General features: G+C 39.6%; 1 protein-coding gene across 1 annotated transcript; it reads right to left on the bottom strand.

Moving 5' to 3' along the window:
• Positions 1-1,272: 1,272 nt before the first annotated feature.
• Positions 1,273-19,366, bottom strand: LOC143297840 (elongation factor 2-like). The gene is made up of 15 exons (XM_076610359.1): positions 19,149-19,366; positions 17,970-18,184; positions 16,900-17,084; positions 15,225-15,433; positions 13,313-13,546; positions 12,636-12,888; positions 11,637-11,838; positions 9,858-9,996; positions 9,188-9,307; positions 7,593-7,697; positions 6,631-6,774; positions 5,260-5,469; positions 3,840-4,022; positions 2,956-3,088; positions 1,273-2,366 (listed from the first exon to the last, which is right to left on the bottom strand). The coding sequence occupies exons 1-15, from the start codon at positions 19,149-19,151 to the stop codon at positions 2,173-2,175; spliced, it is 2,529 nt and encodes an 842-aa protein (XP_076466474.1). The 5' UTR covers positions 19,152-19,366; the 3' UTR covers positions 1,273-2,172.
• Between the last annotated feature and the right edge of the window lie 12 nt (positions 19,367-19,378).

Genomic DNA, 19,378 nt, shown 5'->3' with positions numbered 1-19,378 from the left:
AGGGTTGTTCCTGGCAAAAATTTGTAGAAAAATCCATTTCAATAGGAAAAACAAATAAAACTGCACACAGGAAAAAATACAAAAAAATGGGTGGCGCTGTAGTATGGCGACACGCTCTCCCTGGGGAGAGCAGCCCGAATTTCACACAGAGAAATCTGTTGTGATAAAAAGAAATACAAATGCAAATACAAATCACATAAGATGAAAATATTGCTCTCCCAAATGAAGAGACCTATGACTTCAGGTACCTGAGGAAAGTATTGTGAAGGGGATAAACACTTGCAGAGCTACACATAAACAATTCTGCTGGTAAAACTTATATATTGTTTGGTAAGACCAGGAAATGCCCTTGTGATTCTAAAATGTAATGTGTATCTGAGTTACAATACTAATTTGGAACTCAGAAAGCTTGCTCTTATGACACCCATGTGTGTATGTAATTTGTGGTCTGCTACTTTCTTCCTTCTGTAGCATTTTTTAAATAGTTTTTACCAATATATCTTCTTGTCTTACAACAGAATCAGTTCCTTGATCATTTTAGCTCTTGAAAGAATTGTTTTTCTGCTGTTGAGATACATGGTGTGGACATGGATCTCCTTGGAAGCTGTCTTGGAGGTGGCTTTGAAGTGATGTGGTGATGGTGCTCAGAGATGGATTAAATTGTATCACACTGCATTATCTTGTCTTGTCTTGTCTGGTCTGGTCTTGTCTTACTCTTTGTCACAACAGATCTCTGTGCGAGGGTTGGGGGTTGGGGGTCCACTACAGTGCAGCACCACAGTTTTTTTCTGCCTGCAAATGCATGTTTTTTTTTCTTTCATAGTGGTTTTTCTGACATAATTTTGCCAGAGAGAGCCCTTTTGTTGCCATGGGTTCTTTTACATGCAACAAATGCATACTACACATAAGTTATTGGTTTATTGTCTTACCCAAATTGCTAGCAAGCAGACCACCACTCACTCAAAGTTTAGTGGAGGGTGAGAAAATTCTGCCAAGCGTGGAATTCGATCCCATACACTGAGATTTTCTCGCTTCCTGGACAGACTCATTACCACGAAGCATTCACTCCTAGACAGATAAATATTCCAAGATATATAAATAGACAGAAGGGAAGGCACATAAAAATTGAATACATTGCACACATGAGATGTCCAGCACACAACATGTGTGTGTGTGTGTGTGTGTGTGTGTGTGTGTGTGTGTGTGTGTGTGTGTGTGTGTGTGTGTGTGTTTGTGCGTGTGTCTCTTTCTCACACACACACATCCACACATTCCAAAGTTGGAGAAACCCGTTTATTTTATACTTCTTCAACAGAGGCATGTAAATGTCCATCACAGATTTTGCACAAAAAAATTATAACAACCCTTACACATCAACAAGTTAATGAACAGAAAATCTGAATGAAGACATGATCTTTGCTGTTGTAAAATTTCCTGAGAACTGCTCAGCTTTGAAAATAGTCCATCTTTCTACTATGTCAGTAATGACGATGAATAGCCAAAGAACATTTGTACTGCAATAACAATTATCATAGAGTTATCTTAGTCTTTTCTAAATATGTTGACTTCAATACATTTGAAATATCATGGTAAAATATAGCATAAACAAAACAGAAAAACAGAAAAAAAAGAAGGGAAAAAAGAGAGTAAAAACTGCCTGAAATCAAAAAAGACATGAAGGAAAAAAGAAAGAACTTAAAAAAAAAATCATTAAGACTATCAATACTGATTGCCAAGTGAATGATTGCACATTCAGTGGTCGTACTGAATATAAATGCACTGAAATACACTACTTGTAAACATCTGCATTTTCTTGGAGTGTTTTGTGTATATATGCTGTTTGTATTTTGTGTTTCATCATGCGTGTGTGGTGTTGTGTTGTGTTGTGTTGTGTTGTGTGTGTGTGTGTGTGTGTGTGTGTGTGTGTGCACTTCTCTGAACAACAGAACATTAATCTGAATAAAAAACAAAACAAAAACAAATGATCTACGACAATGTTCTCTGCATACATGAATGCTTGAACTTGAAAATGTAAAAAGCTTCTCACCTAAATAAAAGGAACACCTTAATTAAACTAACACACCTTCCACCACACACTTCATGGTGAGTTTCTTCACAATGAGTGACTCAAGACGTGTACAGCTTATATAGCTTGTGACAGCTTGTGACAGCTCACAGCTTGTCCAGATAGCTGTCCAAGGCGGGCACAGCCAGGGGCAGACCTTTCCGCTGACGCACCTGGGTCACCATGCTACCTGCCAGCGAGGTCTGATCCATGGGGTCTCCGGGCAGGACTTGCCAGTGGTCAAAGACGCACTGGGGGAACGCCTTGCCTCCCGTGTTGCTGCGCAGCTCTTCGGTAAAACCTGCAAGGGTGGTGCACGCACAAGGTTGTGAGAAAAGGAAATGGAAAGAATCCAAAGCTGTTGAAGATTGGAGCATAATAATTGGAATGGAGGCTTGGAGCTGTCAATAAAGTTTAAAAAAAAAAATCTATCACAGGTTCAAAGATACACTGGTATGCTATCTGTTCAATGGTAAAAAAAGATCACGATTTAACTCTATCCACCAGTAATTAGATAGGTGATCTCCTAAAATCAATGTTGTCTATGTAAGCAAAAGACAATTCAAATTATGGTTCTGTATCTGACCTGAAAGAAAAAAAACAACAACAAAAAGCCTGAAAGAGAAAAAGAAGGAAAAAAAAAACCAGCAAAAAAACTACAACAAAAAGCCCAAGCACGGTCTTCACAACAATGATTTTTTCTGGCAATGACAAAATACTGCTTTATGAGTATTACAACTGCACACACATTTAAAAGATGATATGGCAGCAACATAATTCTCATTCTTATTAACTTGAATATAAAATCAATTGATTCACATTTCTAACTTGTCATCAAGACATTAAAAAAAAAAAAAAATCTGAATGAAACTAAAGAGACGAATACTCACCGAATCCTTCGTTCACAGGCATGTGCGCTCTGATGACACACAGCGGCGAGTCAGGAGAGTGCACTTCCTCCACGATCTGCCCTCTGCGCTGGGCCAGCACTCCCATCACTCCTCCAATCACATCGTCCGTACACTGCAACCCCAGGTTTGGAAAACCACTGACAAATGCTTCGTTCGATTTGATTGGCCGACAGGTGAGTGAAGAGAAAATGATAACGCTCCCATCATGTCTCCGGTCACATTGTTCATACGCAGCAGAGCAAGGTTTGGTAAATCACTGACAAATGCTTCGTTTGATTTGATTGGTTGAAGGCAAACTGAATTTTAAGAAAATAATGTCCTCCCATCACTCCTCCAATCACAAGCAGTGTGCACTGCTTCCCAAGGTTTGGAAAACCACTGACAAATGCTTCGTTTGATTTGATTGGCTGATGGGAAAGTGAAGAGAAGTGGAGCAATAAAAAGGAAGACAAGAAGAAGATAAAGAGAAGGAGGCAGAAGAGTTAGGGTGGGAAGGGGACAGAAGTCTTGCAAAATTTAAGCACCAATCATCTTAAAAAATGGTAAGGAACAGAAAGAGAGGTACAGGGAAGACAAAGGGATGGGGAGAGAAAGAAAGCTAGGGAGGAAGGGAGACTGAGTGAATGGAGTGAATGTTTCTGAATAATACTTATGTACAAATATGCTGCGCTTGCTTTATTCAACACTATCAGAATATGATATCAAAATGTATCAATTGTTTCCAATCTCCATTTCTTTCCATGAGAATTATGTATGTGAACATTAATATATATATTTCAAACCAACCACCCTCAGTCCGAAAGTTTGATGCTCTGAGAACACCTGGCCATCACTCATGCTAATCTCTATTCAGTCACACACACCTGCACCTCCACCATGAAGACAGGCTCCAGCAGTCTTGGCTTGGCTGTCAGCATGGCTGCCCGCATCACACGGCGTGACATAGGGATGATCTGACCGCCCCCCCGATGGGCAGGGTCAGAGTGCACCTTGACATCCGTCAGGTTGAAGCGCACTCCTCGGAGCGTTTCATCACACAGAGCTCCCTGTTAAAAAATTGGAGAGTTTCATCACACAGAGAGCTCTGTTAACAAAAGAGTTATGACAGTAGTAAAGAGGAACAAATCATAATTTCATTTGTGTGTGTGATCTTATGCGAGCCTATCCTGGTGACAGCATGCTCTTTTCAAATCTACACCTAGTTCTGTCGTGATGAAAAGGAATAACTCCTCAGTGTTTCATCACACAGAGTTACGACAGTAGTAAAGAGTAAAAAAAAAAAATCAGAATCTCATCAGTGTAATATAATGTTAGCCTATCCTGGTGACTGCAATGCTCTTTTTAAAACTACACCTTGTTCTGTCATGATGAAAATGAATAACTCCTCAAAGCATTTCATCACATAGCGCACCCTGTTAACAAAAGAGTAAGACAGTAGTAAAGAGTAACAAATCAGAGTTTCGTCATTAATCAAATATGAGCCTAACCTGTTGACAGCAAAGCTATTTTTAAATCTACACCTAGTTCTGTCATGGTTAAAAAGGGAATAACAAATAAAATGATAATCAATATGAACATGTGTTTCAATCCACAACACATTTTTTTCTAATTTAAAAAAAATATCACATCTATCCAGCATTTTCAACCCCTTACAGAAAATTAATTTGTAAAATGGAGGAATGTAGGATCCCTGCGACAACTATCTTTCCACATGTTTCATGAAATCTCAAATCCCGGAACTTTAAGAATTAGGCTAGAATTTTTTGTCCTGGAATGCTGATGAGACCTTCAGCCTACATGCCAAAACTAAAAACTGACTTTGACAGGTGTGACTGCTGAATGGTAAGAGCAGTGGACTTCTTATCCTATAGTCCTGAGTTTGAATTCTAACTGTGTTTTGTGGGTATAGATTTTTCCGATTTTCCTGGTCAACAGTTGCGCAGACCTGCTACTAAGTGCCCAAACCCTGTTCATGCATATACACATGCAGAACACTAGAACACACATTAAACATCCTGAAATTCATGTCAGTGTTTGGTGGAACACAAATATACCCTGCATGTACACCCAAAAAAAAACAGAGCACTGCTGCCCAAATGGTGGGGTCAAAACAACCACAAAACCTAAAAGCCCATCCTTAGATACAAGTGGATGTGGTGGTTGCAACCCACAAACGGGAAGAAGTAGAAGAAGAAGTAGAAGAAGAAGAAGAAGAAAAGGAGAAGAAGAAAATAAAACCTAAGAAAAACCTACAAACGAAAAAATCCAAAAAACTCTGCTGACCTCAGAAGATGCCCACTGGAAGCCAGCCACGACAGTGTCACGGATGTCCTGAAGATGCTGAACAGCGAATGTTGCATCCACCAGCATGTTGGGCCCACTGCCCTCCGGCCCAAAGCACCAGATCTTGTTGGCATGGTTGAGGTCGAAATCGAAAGACGTGTTCAGAAGCTTTGCTCGCTCTTTGATGTTTTGGGTCGAAGAGATTGTTCCCTGGACAGAGGCAGGAAAACTAAATGTGAGTAAAAAAAAAAAAAAAGAACTGGTTCACACTGAGAAATCACATGATGCATTGAGAAGATACTTCCCTGCTGACATTTTCCGCTTCACTCTTTCCTGTGGTAGTTTTGGGGCTTTTTCTCTTTTCAGTTTCTTTTGCAGTTGTTTTATTTTACACTGACGATTTAGAGACTTATGGCTTTTTTCTAATTGCTTTATTTCACACTGAGACCTTGTGACTTATTCATGAAATTTATATCCATAACAACGAGAACTATGAGAATTTGTTTGCTGACATTTTATTTTTGTTTATAAACTGAGGTACTGATTTGGGAAGTTTGGATATAAAAGTTTTATTGTCTTAATCTTTGCATACCATATATTTATAAGACAAGAGAATGAATAAGTGAAATGATGTTTGAAGCTGAAATTTCCTTAGAGAAAGCATCTTAACTTTGGAAAAGAACATGTTCATGCATGTGTGTGCATGTATGTGTGCACAGACATCAGAAAATGTGTTTGTGGTGTGCAAGTGTGTACTTGTGTGTGTGTGTGTGTGGGGGGGGGGGGGGGGGGGGGTTGGGGGGGGGTTGTGCATGTGTATGTGTACATGTATGTACACACACATGTGCCTGTGTTCATGCATGAAAAAGCATATAAAAAAACCGAATACTTCACCTGGTATGCATGCATGCTATGTGTACATAATGTACATGCCCCTAACACTTTTCTTTCCATATGTCTCTTCACACTGAGACCTTGTGACTTATTCATGAAATTTATATCCATAACAACGAGAACTATGAGAATTTGCATTTATTTGCTTATTTGTCATCATTGTTGTCTTATTTATTTATTTGTTTGTTTATTATTATTATTATTATTTTATTATTATTATCATTACTACTACCTTTTTTGTCTCATAATTATTATTTATTTATTTATTTATGTAAGCTTATCTATTATTTATTCACCTTTTTTTTCTTCTCAAGGCCTGACTAAGCGCGTTAGGTTACGCTGCTGGTCAGGCATCTGCTTGGCAGATGTGGTGTAGCGTATATGGATTTGTCCGAACGCAGTGACGCCTCCTTGAGCTACTGAAACTGAAACTGAAACTGAAACAATCAATATCATTAACCTGCAGCGCCATCATACCTCATCAATGGCTTCAGCCAGCCCTTCTGGCATCGGCTGGGCAGTCATGAAGAGTCTGTTCAGTTTGTTGCCAGACTTGGCCAAGCAGACCTGGTCTGAAGGGGCTGTCACGGTCTCGCAGTACCGCACCACGGGGTCTGATTTCTGTCCAGGCACAAAGTCACAACAGAGGCATGAAGACAAAGAGATGTTTCGCAATTCGTTTGGATGAATGATGAATGTTATGGATACTTATGTAGTGCCAGTCCTTGGTCGGAGACCGAGCTCTAAGCACTTTACAGATACAGGGTCATTTGCAAAATGGAAAAGGAAAAGCAAAGGAGAGAGAGAATGAGAAAGACAGAGAGAGAGAAGGAGAAAGAGGGAGAGAGAGAGAGAGAGAGAGAGACAGAGACTGAGAGACAGAGAACTTTTCTTATTAAAAAAAAAATCTTTTTATTTTCATTTTTTCATTATGAAAATATTAATTGTGCACTTTCTGTAGTTCTTAATTGTCTGATACTGGCCTGCATACAAAGAGGGCATACGTGTTCTACATATAAGTTTAAAAGAAGCAAAAAAGACATCAGCAGCCATGGGGATGTACATGCTAGGTATGTTTGTGCTTCCATAACCCACCCGACACCGATTATGGGATCTTTAACATGCATAATTCATGTTCAGCATGTTTTTACACACAAAGGACTAGTGGGTCACTGTAAAGTATGTGTAGTTAAATTCATGTTAGGAGGTTCAGGCAGTATCAGGTCTGCATGTATGTTGACCTGGGAGATCTGACAAAAATCTTCAACTTTAACCTACCAGACATACCCAGGATTTGAACCCAGGGCTCTAGAAACAGAAGTTCAGTGCTCTAACCACTTGGCCATCATACCTGTTGATATGTTTTTATTTTGGTATTGTATAAACACTCAGCCATGTGTGTCTGTTGTCTGTACGAAAGCGAACCAGATGTCACTCACCTTGATGGGAACACCTGCATGCACCGTCTCCAGATCCTTGAGGCAGATCTCCAGGTGTAGTTCTCCTGCCCCCGCCACCACATACTGCCCTTCATCTGTGGTGCACTGAAACACGGGCAGGCACCATCTGTTTACTATTCAACACTTTGTACATATATTATTTGCAGAATCGCTGCAGCAGAGCAATGCAGACAGGCCAGGAAAAGCAGTGCCAGCAAGTCCCCGACAGCCGCCACCATCCCCTGTCCACACTGCGTCAGAACCTTCCGGGCGCGGATTGGCCTGACCAGTCATCTGTGCACCCACAGAGCCCAACCCACCCACGCCCAGGATGACTAGATGATCCTCGTCGATCCCGATGGACGAACCACACATATATTAATACTAGAAGGACATGCCATCAACTTACTGTTTCACTGTGTGTACATACATTCATGATACGGGTACATGGTGTTCAATTACTGTTTTACAGTGTGCACATATATATTAACAACACAGAAACACATCATCAACTTACTGTTTTACAGCGTATACATACACTCATGATGGAAGCACACACAATTCCCTTACTGTTTTGCAATGTGTAGATGCATTCATGATACAATCACACACATTCACTTACTGTTTCTGTGTGTACATACATACATGATTCAGGCACATGCCATTCAATTACAATTTCATAGAGTGTATATACATTTATATTTGGATAGGTGCACTGACTGTATTCTTTTTTTAGAAGGACAGTAAGACACACTTTGGTCATTTTTAAAATTATGCCAAATATTTTGAACCAAAGCCGTTTTATAAAAACATTCTTAATCAAACTGATGAAAAAGAAAGAAAGAAAAAAAAAAGATAGAGGGATGTGAGTCAGCTGAAACTACATAAACACACTCCACAAACCCTCTGAGATTGACAACATTCAACCTTTTGTTAAAAAATATTTGCAACCATGGTGAACCAGTTTACATCCTTAAGGGGTCGAAAAGCATCACATCAATACTTTTTTTTCAAGCACAGCACACACGTCTTCAAATCAATGATAAAAGTGGATACTAGTTGTAGAGGTCAACTTTTGGTTTCTCTGCATTAAGTGGGGTGTAGTAGACTGCACAGGGCAGGTAACAGACCCCAGCCAAAGTCGGCACAAGGTACAGGACCAAGATACATTATGTGTAATTAAATGGATCATTATGGTTTCAGTTTCAGTTTCGTAAGGAGGTGTCACTGCGTTCAGACAAATCCATATAGGCTACACAACATCTGCCATACAGATGCCTGACAGCAGCATAATGCTTAAGTGCCTTAAGTGCATGCATGTATATTTGTGTACCTATCTGAGTGGATTTCTTCCATATAATTTTGCCAGAGGACAACACTTTCACTGCCATGGGTTCTTTTCTAGGGGACCAAGAGCATGCTGAACATGAGACTTCATGTTATAGTCTCATCCGAACTACTAGATGCTCAGTTTGATTTGGTGAGAATGGGCGAGAGCAAGATTCGAACCCAGACCCTCAGGGACTCTGTATTGGCAGAAGAGCATTTTAACCCTTCAGCCCCCTTCCTCCTTACAGATCGTTAGGGCCACACACCTGCACCATAGGGTCGGACTTGGCCAGTCGCCTCATGCCTTCAATCAGCTGACGAAGGTCGGAGGGCTTGACCACGTCCACTGCCACTCGCACCACTGGGCTCACGGAGAACTTCAGGACCTGCACACAGCGATGTTGTATTGTGTTGTGTTGTGTTGTGTTGTGTTGTGTTGTGTTGTGTTGTGTTGTGTTGTGTTGTGTTGCGTTGTGTTGTGTTGTATTGTGTTGTATTGGGCTGTGTTGTATTGTGTGTTGTGTTGTGTTGTGTTGTGTTGCATTGTGTTGCGCTGTGTTGTATTGTATTGTGTGTTGTGTTGTGTTGTGTTACATTGTATTGTGCTGTGTTGTGTTGTATGGTGTCGCATTGAAATGTATGGAGTTGTATTGTATTCTATAGTATTATCTGTCTATCTATACCTATATCTGTCTATCTACACACACACACACACACACACACACACACATATATATATATACACACACACACACACACACACACACACATGACGTAGACATACATACTTACCAATATACAAACCCTTCATTTAACATGAGCACACCACAACAGTAGCAAGAAATGAAACTGAAAGTAACGAGAACTGCGACATTCACCATATCAATGAACTGTGACCATTCAAGTTTACCACAGTGTTGATAAAGCTGAGCTCACCTTGATGTTGTGTGCCCGCTCAAAGGTGGAGATGGTTCCGGTCTTCACCAGGAACTTGTCCAGTCCCACCAGACCCACGATGTTGCCGCATGGGGCTTCCTCCAGGGACCCCACACTCGCCCCCATCATCAGTTTCACTCTGTATCCACACAAAGACAGAAAATGAATTACTTCAAACATACGTTTAACTCACTCAGTACGGCCAGTCCTCTCTTTTCCTCTACACAAACCCCTCGGATGTCCAGTGGGCGTCTGAATGACCCTACCTTTAGCTTCTGTCATCAGAATTGTGGTATTCTTTGTCAACATTCACATCTTCAGTATAAGAGCCTTCCGCTTGCAATATTTTGATGATGGTAATTGGGGTGAAACGCTGTTAACGTCGTCTCTTTCGCCGTTCGTATGGAAAGAGTTAACTTGCTCTCAATCGCAAAACTGCAAACACATCTTATCTGTCATGTTCCTTCTTTTTTCTTTCTTCTTCTTCTTCTTCTTGTCCCTCCGCTCTGTCAAGAGTCATTGGGGTACTGCACAGAAGAACTATTCACCAGATTCCTCAAAGTCTGTGGGTTGTGTGTGTCAAACCCTGGGTCTCTGCAAATGGCTTGCAGAGACTGATTCTATTTTTTTTTTTTTTTTTTCAAACTACAGAAGCTGTGTTATTTCGAACTTAACAGAGAGAGAGAGAGAGAGAGAGAGGCAGAGACAGACAGAGAGAGAGACTGAGAGAGAAAGAGAGAGAGAGGAGGAGGAGGAGGAGGAGAAGAAGAAGAAGAAGAAGGAGAAGAAGAAGAAGAAGAAGAAGAAGAAGAAGAAGAAGAAGAGGAAGAAGAAGAAGAAGAAGAAGAAGAAGAAGAAGAAGAAGAAGAAGAAGATCTTCTGCAAAATAAATTTTGTAGAATATTTCCTATACAAGATAATCTGCCTAGGAAATCAGTGTGCAGGAATACTGAGAAAACACTGTATATCTTGAAAGATAGATACAAGGTGGCTGAGAATGGAGGAGAAAATAAAAATCATACTTCACAACTGAAAAGGATAAAAAAAACAACAACTAAAGCGAGTCAGAACAAAATATTTTAGATATGTCAATATCAGTAAAAATATGTTTTTATAATCTCTCTCTCTCTCTCTCTCTCACACACACACACACACATAACTACACACAAACACACATCCACATCCCCCACACATCAGAATTCAAACACCCACAAAAAAAAAAAAAAAAAAAAAAAGAACAAGAGAGGCAAGGCCTTCAAGACTCACTTGTGATAAATTACGTCCCCTAGCATTAATTACAGAGTAATTCCCCTTTTTTACTATCTGCACCAAAACGTTTGCAAAATAAATAAAAATTTCATGCTTAGCAAAAGAAGTTCCTGTTTGAACAAAAAATGAAAATAATGACTCCTCTAGTTGTTGTGTCAGAATAAGAGGTCAAAGTGCCAAGTTTAGAGAATACAAAAAATATAAATATAACAGTAAATGCAGTTTGCATATAATTAGGCTTCTTTTTTTAAAAAAATTTTTGTGCCCATCCCAGAGGTGCAATATTGTTTTAAACAAGATGACTGGAAAGAATTGAATTTTTCCTATTTTTATGCCAAATGTCGTGTCAACTGACAAAGTATTTGCAGAGAAAATGTCAATGTTAAAGTTTACCACGGATGCACAGACACACACACACACACACACACACACACAGACAACCGAACACCGGGTTAAAACATAGACTCACTTTGTTTACACAAGTGAGTCAAAAAGCCACAAGAAACCTACCCAGACAGTTTCTTCAGGTACAGATCCCTGCTCTTCTCGCTGTCAGGCTTGTAGTCAGGGCCCATGATCCGAACCGGCAGTCCTGAGTGGACGGTGCCAGAAAAGACGCGGCCAACTGCATAGAAACGGCTCTTCTCCGCAGCTGGCACCATCTTGGAGATGTACATCATCACTGGGCCTTGTGGGTCACAGGCCTTCATCGCTGCAAGGAACGCAGTGGCCGTGGAAAATGATATCACTGATAACATGATTTTGGTTCTTGTATACTTTTCTTCCATAATTTTCTTCTTTCTGTCTATGATACTTCGTTAATTGATGAATTGATACTGGTTCTAGACGCTCCAACACTTTTCTTCCATAACATTCTTCTTAGTTTTTTGTTGTTGTTTTTTTTAGTTAAAAAAAAATGTTTATGTGTATATGAAAATGCCAGAAAATAAGAATTAAAAATACCCCCAAAACCAACTAAACTATTAAAGAAATAAACAAAAAAAACCCCACTCTTACTTGATACTGGTTATGGCCACGATCAGTTTATGACTGAGAAGGATTATTGGAATGCATTTGCCGTATGCCACACAAGACACAGATAGTACATTCACACATACTCAGTCTACTTCTCTCACTTTCTCCCTTTCCTCTCTCCTAGACTGCAACCCTTCTCTCCCCCCACCCCACACACCCACAGGCACACTCACACACACACACATATTTTGCACATACACAAACATGCAGCTTGCAAAAACATACATATGCTGTTCCTCTTACCTTTTAAACATCAAGTTTCTACATTAAACAGCGCAACTGAGCACATTTTATATTGAAAAGCGCTTTATAAATTAAATCATTATTATCATCATTGGCAGAGTAGCATCATAATCATTCTGCCACCCACCTCTAACACTACTACAATTACTACTACCTCTCTCTCTTTCTCTCTCTCTCCCCTCTGAAAACTACTACTACTACTAAGAGACACGCATGCATGCGTTAACTCACCCATGGCAGCCTCATCATCAAGAGGCCCTTCGTACAGACAGGCAGTGCGGTATGCCTGAGCCCTGGCCGGTGAGGGTAGATGGGTCACGATCATCTCCACCATGGCGTCTGCAGCAGGCAGCCAGCGCTTCATGGCCGTTCGCATCAGGTCCTTACCTCCCTTCTCCTGCTCTTCAGCGCTCAGTTTTAGTCCAACCTTGTCCAGAAGCTGACATGTCGTGACCACGTCACCTTCTTTCGAGGCCTTCAGCATCTGTTAGCGATTAAGATGCATTTTATGTTTTAGATTTAAGGATGCAGTGCGAAATGTGATTGATTTAATTTTATAGATACCTACAGTTATTCTTATAATAAATATGTCCATAAATAAAAATGTAAAAAGAGACTGATAAAAAGACATAAGGAAGAAAAGGAAAAAAAACTAACGAAGATGATAAAAGAAGCATGGAAAGAAAACATGCAAAGATGGGGAAAAAAGAAAAGAAAGAAAAAGAATGCACAAACACACACACACACACACACAAGATAAAGAATGAACAAACACACAAACACACACATATACATACACACACACACACACACACACACACACACACAAACAAACAAACAAATGCACACACACACACTAACCAATCACCAAACTAAATATAAACTTTCCCTTTCTCAAGAAACCTCACCTTCATCAGAGGGTCCAAGATGAACTTGTTGAAGCCTCGCACGTTGCTCTCAGTTTGCGAGTGGCTCCATTTTCTGGTGGTCGGGTCGAAGAAATTGTCGCCCCAAAGCTTCTTCATCATCTTCTCCTCTGAGATCTTGAACTTGCCGGCATACAAGCGGGCAAACTGCCTCAGGCTGAAAGCCCACCCGTGCAGGCCCGAGGCAAAGACAACGTTACCAAGGCAAGGGTCCAACTGCAAACAGTAAACAGGATATTAATGATAATGATAATATTGATAATGATGATAATTTTTTTTCAAACTTTTTTTTTTGTGTTTATTCATTTTTGCGTTTACATTTTTCACATAAATAACAGAAGACATTTTACATCACAAGAAAAATATGCATCATGAATAGATCAACTATGTATTCAACGTTTTATATAACGTTACACTAACTGTATGTCCTTAGTAGTTCTATATATTAGAGGTTCATGTGTATATAAATATAAAGGACACATTTAAATATGAAAGAAAAAGATTGATAAATGAATAAGGGAAGAAGAGAGGATGATAATGATGAAAATAACAACAACAATAATAATTATTATAATAACAATAGTAATGATAACAATATCAAGAAGGAGAAAAAGAAGCAGAATGGGAATCCATTATGCACTCTACTTCTATAGCACAGGGGCCAAGAGCACTAACACATGTTACTAAGGAGTGGTGCAGCCAGTACCCCATCTTAAATTTTGTTATGGGTCAAAGCAGACCCATATTTTTTTCTCTGATGTGAAATCTTTTCTCGTACTTTATCATCAGGGATTGGACCAGATGGACACTATGGCCAAATGAATGAAGCGCTGAACATGCAATCTGTCTGTGTCTTGCGTTTGATACCTAAATTATTCAACCTTCTTCTTCAGTGTTCCCATTTCAACCTTCAAAACAAGGTGAGGATTTTTTTTCCCTCAGATTTTTGCTTTTTAAAGACAAAAAATGAACTTTCAGGATATATGCTTAATAGAAGTTATCTGTTGTTTCACTGTTTGTTTTAGCCACATTCTTCATGTAATTTATCATTATTATTATTATCATCATTACTACCATCATTATCATTATTATTATCATTATTTTCAATATCATTATTATCACCATCACACAATCATCAATATTATAATTACTATTATGATCACTAGCATCATCATCATCACAACTTTTAGTGTCATTGTAGCATTATCCTTTTGTGGTCATTCTGTCACATATATAAACATGATAAACCAGTTAGTACCCATGTGTAGCACGCACCTGGCACACTAAAAAAGAAACCATGGCCAAATAAGTGTTGCACTCTGGCAAAATTCTGTAGAAGAAACCCACCCTGATAGATACACAAATATAATTATGCATGCACTCAAGTTCCACTGTCAGGCATCATCTGCCCAGCAGATGCGGTGTAGCGTGTATAGATTTGTCCCAAATGCGACGGGCGCAACAGCCGAGTGGTTAAAGCGTTGGACTGTCAATCTGAGGGTCCCGGGTTCGAATCACGGTGACGGCGCCTGGTGGGTAAAGGGTGGAGATTTTTCCGATCTCCCAGGTCAACATTTGTGCAGACCTGCTAGTGCCTGAACCTCCTACGTGTGTATATGCAAGCAGAAGATCAAATACGCACGTTAAAGATCATGTAATCCATGTCAGCGTTTGGTGGGTTATGGAAACAAGAACATACACAGCATGCACACCCCCGAAAACGGAGTATGGCTGCCTACATGGCGGGGTAAAAACAGTCATACACGTAAAAGCCCACTCGTGTGCATACGAGTAAACGTGGGAGTTGCAGCCCACGAACGCAGAAGAAGAAGAAGAAGGAGTCCCAAATGCAGTGAAGCCTCCTTAAGAAACTGAAACTGAAACTGTCACACACCACCAAGCTGCCCATGGGGGAGTCTTCCTCGGCATAGACAGACACCACGGCATTGACGTTGCTGACAACAGACTGCAGGCTGCAGAACAACTCCTCTGGCCCCAGCTGCTTTTCAAAGATGGCGCGGTCCACCTTATTGATCACCAGCACCGGCTTGATGCGCTCCGATAACGCCTGTCGCAACACCGTCTCCGTCTGCACACACACGCCTGAAAAACACGAAAGAACAGATTAACAAATAGTGAAGAGTGGTAACTCTCTCCATTCATAAGGTACAAAACTTCAAGTCAGTGCTGCTTATGCTACCAATTAAGCTAAGAACAGAGTTTTCAAATCCACAGTCTACAGCTTTTTGACTCACTTGTGTAAACAAAGTGAGTCTATATTTTAACCCGGTGTTTGGTTGTCTCTGTATCTGTATGTGTGTGTTTGTGTGTGTGTGTGTGTCCGTGTGTCTGTGTGTCCGTGGTAAACTTTAACATTGACATTTTCTCTGCAAATACTTTGTCAGTTGACACCAGATTAGGCATAAAAATAGGAAAAATTCAGTTCTTTCCAGTCATCTTGTTTAAAACAATATTGCACCTCTGGGATGGGCACAAAAAAATAAAAAAAAGAAGCCTAATTATATGCAAACTGCATTTACTGTTATATTTATATTTTTTGTATTCTCTAAACTTGGCACTTTGACCTCTTATTCTGACACAACAACAAGAGCAGTCATTATTATCATTTTTTGTTCAAACAGGAACTTCTTTTGCTAAGCATGGAAGTTTTATTTTATTTTGCAAACATTTTTGGTGCAGATAGTAAAAAAGGGAAATTACTCTGTAATTAATGCTAGGGGACTTAATTTATCACAAGTGAGTCTTGAAGGCCTTGCCTCTCTTGTTCATAATTGTAAATGGCAGAATGACAGAGAAACAAAACCCACAGGCCTGGAGGAATGTGGTGAAGGGGTTCTTCTGTACGATGTCCCATTGACTCTTCACAGAGTTAAGCGAGGAGAAGGAATGGCAAATCCAAGTAAACATGTATGAACTGGCAACATTTTCTATTCAGGGAATCTTATATTCAGCACTGCTCTTGTTGTCCACCCTAATCTTTTTTTTTCTTTTTTTTTTTCTCTTCCAAATATGGGTCTATATTAACTTGGTTAACATTGTACATCTAATTCTGCACTACTTCTTTTCCCACTGTCCACTTTGACATAAAAAAAAGGATGAAAAAAAAAGAAAAAAAAAGTTCTTATCAATGTTACCATTGCTTTTCTTTACAGCTGGTATTGGTCTTCATGTGAAAAAAAAAATGGCAACAATAACAATGATTTGTTATATATGCTGTGTTAAATTATGCACAGCTGCAAAATTACATCATGAAAATAGTCTCAGACTTAGTGATAGGGTTTCTGTTCTGGTTTGTCTTCTAACAATGGGAGAAGGGAGGTAAGAGGCAACTGTCTGAAGAGTGTTCTCACCTTGGTATGTTTGCTGTGTTTGCAATCACTAGAAAATGCTACCATCATCTGATGAAACCACCAAAATTAATGCAGTGTTACAAGTCTCTTGGAGAGAGAGACAGAGCAGGGCTGAAAGAGACACACACAGAGAGAGAGAGAGAGAGAGAGAGAGAGACAGAGAAAGAAAGATGGAGAGAGGATGTTGAGGAAACTGACCACTGATGGCATCAACAACCACCATGGCTCCATCGGAGACTCTCAGCGCTGCAGTGACCTCTGGTGAGAAATCGACATGGCCGGGGCTGTCGACCAAGTTGACCAAGAACTCTGACCCTTTGACCCCCTCTTCCTCAATCAGGTCAGTCGTCTCTTTCTCCACTTCAAAGCACATGGACACAACACTGAAAAAAAAGAAAGAAAAGAAAGAAAAAAAAAATACACATTGTGTTTAGGAAGAAGTTGTTCAAATTATCAAAAAAAGCAAAAATACCATATTCATATAAATTTACATATTATACTGCATTTATGAAACTTTCAACACAGTATAACCATTCAATCTAATCAATACGTGAACCTGTAAGAATAAGTTATAATCTGTGATAATACCAAAATATTATCATTATCATTATTATAATAATTATCAGTATTGTTTATTTTTTTCTCATTTATTTATTTATCTATTTATTTCACACACACACACACACACACATATATATATATATATATATATATTAAATGTTCATTTATCATTTACTTCTTTATTTGTTTAATTATTATCATCATTATTATTTCATTTCACTTTATTTAAAAAAAAATTTTTGCAAGGCCATCCAAACCACTACCCCCCAAAAGCATTCATCTTCATAAAGTGAAGATACAATTAGCTTGTTATCATATCACCATTATCATCATTGTTATTATTACTATATATCACATTCACGCAAGTATGAACGCAACCCTTCTTGTTCTCCTTTTCTTTTTCATTATCAAAATGAACAAACCATCCAATGAAAGGATCCAAGAAAAACTTCAAGAAGACAACGGGTGCTACATTTTCAATTCATACGTAAACAAACCAGTAAAATCAATATGTTGATATATGAATAAATAAATCAAGCAATCATGCAGTAACTCACCAGCTCACTCACATTCACACAAAAAGCAGAAAATCAATCAGCCAACCAACAAAAGTGTCAAAGGAATAGCTTCAAGATGATTTAACTGACACTATATTTTCTTACAGAAATACACACACACATGCAGAAAATCAAAGGGAAGGAACTCACGTGGACTTGATGGTGATGCCTTTCTCCTGTTCGTCCTTGCGGGTGTCAGTGGCTCGCTTGTCTCCAGCTTGGTTGGAGGCGATCATGCCTGCCTTGGCCAGCAGTGAGTCAGTCAGCGTGGTTTTCCCATGATCCACATGGGCGATGACGGCCATGTTGCGGATGTTCCGCGGCCGTTGCATGACCTCTTGCATCTTCTCTAAGCTGAGGTTCACCTGAATATGAAGCATGACGAGTTTCACAATTATTTTATGCTTATGGCGGTGGTATGCTCGATTTTAAAAATGAGACCAGAATGAGCGTCAGCAGTTTTTGCATTATGCATTCTAAAACACCAATTTACAGTTAAATGAAGCATGAAAGTCACAACTAATTTAAGTTTATTGTGGTGTGTTCAATTTTAGAATGAGCCACCATTGTTCACAATTATGCATTGTGGAACAATATTTAACATTCAAATGAAGTATGAAAGTATCACAATTATTCTTAGCCTATGATTTGTGCATCATATGCACAGCCTGGTGTGTCTATTAGTGCAATCAAAATCCTGTCAGTAACAAAAGGAAGCATCTTCTTTTATCTCCTTATATTTATACAAGAAGTATACAACATTTTACAGTTACACACCACTTAGAAATGATTTGTGCATTGGAGTCGAGTTTGATTTCTGTTGGAAACCACACACACACACACACACACTTGTGCACAGATCCCTGATTTCAAGTACGTCAAACTCCTTTGCATGAAACATATTGCTAAAGGATATTACTGTATCTAATATGCATATGTATTACAAATTTCGTTTTCCAGTTTAATGTGTGTGTGTGTGTGTGTGTGTGTGTGTGTGTGTGTGTGTGTGTGTTGTGTGTGAGTGTGAGACAGGGTGTGTGTGTGTGTGTGTGTGTGTGTGTGTGTGTGTGTGTGTGAGACAGTTTCTCTGTGTGTGACGGTGTGTGTGTGTGTGTGTGTGTGTGTGTGAGTATGCACTAACACACAAACACATGGTGTGTGTGTGTGTGTGTGTGTGTGTGTGTGTGTGACAGTCTGTGTGTGTTTGTTCTTTAGTTTAACACCTTTTCACAAAAAGTGATATTAGACGATATGTGTATGTATCAGTGGGCTACCGTAATGTAGATCTGTTTACAATTACAGTTTTATTGTCTGATCCCGAGCACTCACCATTTTGCTGGTCTCAGCTGCTTGTCACTGGACTCGGATCTGTCAGTTTTCTTCGGCGCTGTATCTGGGTATTTAAGTTAAAACCAGGCGCAAGTAGCGCGACTTGAAGTCGATCACATCTTCGTTGTGCTGTGCAGTGATGGCAGCACCACTTATATATACGCCGCTTGTTGCGTCTGGTGGTGCAATCTCATTCCGATCGATGAACACGTTTCCCCAATTGACCCCAA

The sequence above is a fragment of the Babylonia areolata genome, chromosome 23 (genome assembly GCF_041734735.1).
Source record: "Babylonia areolata isolate BAREFJ2019XMU chromosome 23, ASM4173473v1, whole genome shotgun sequence".
In the NCBI taxonomy this organism is placed as follows: domain Eukaryota; kingdom Metazoa; phylum Mollusca; class Gastropoda; order Neogastropoda; family Buccinidae; genus Babylonia; species Babylonia areolata.
The sequence above is the reverse complement of the archived record's forward strand: the minus strand, read 5'-3'. Positions and strand labels throughout refer to the sequence as shown.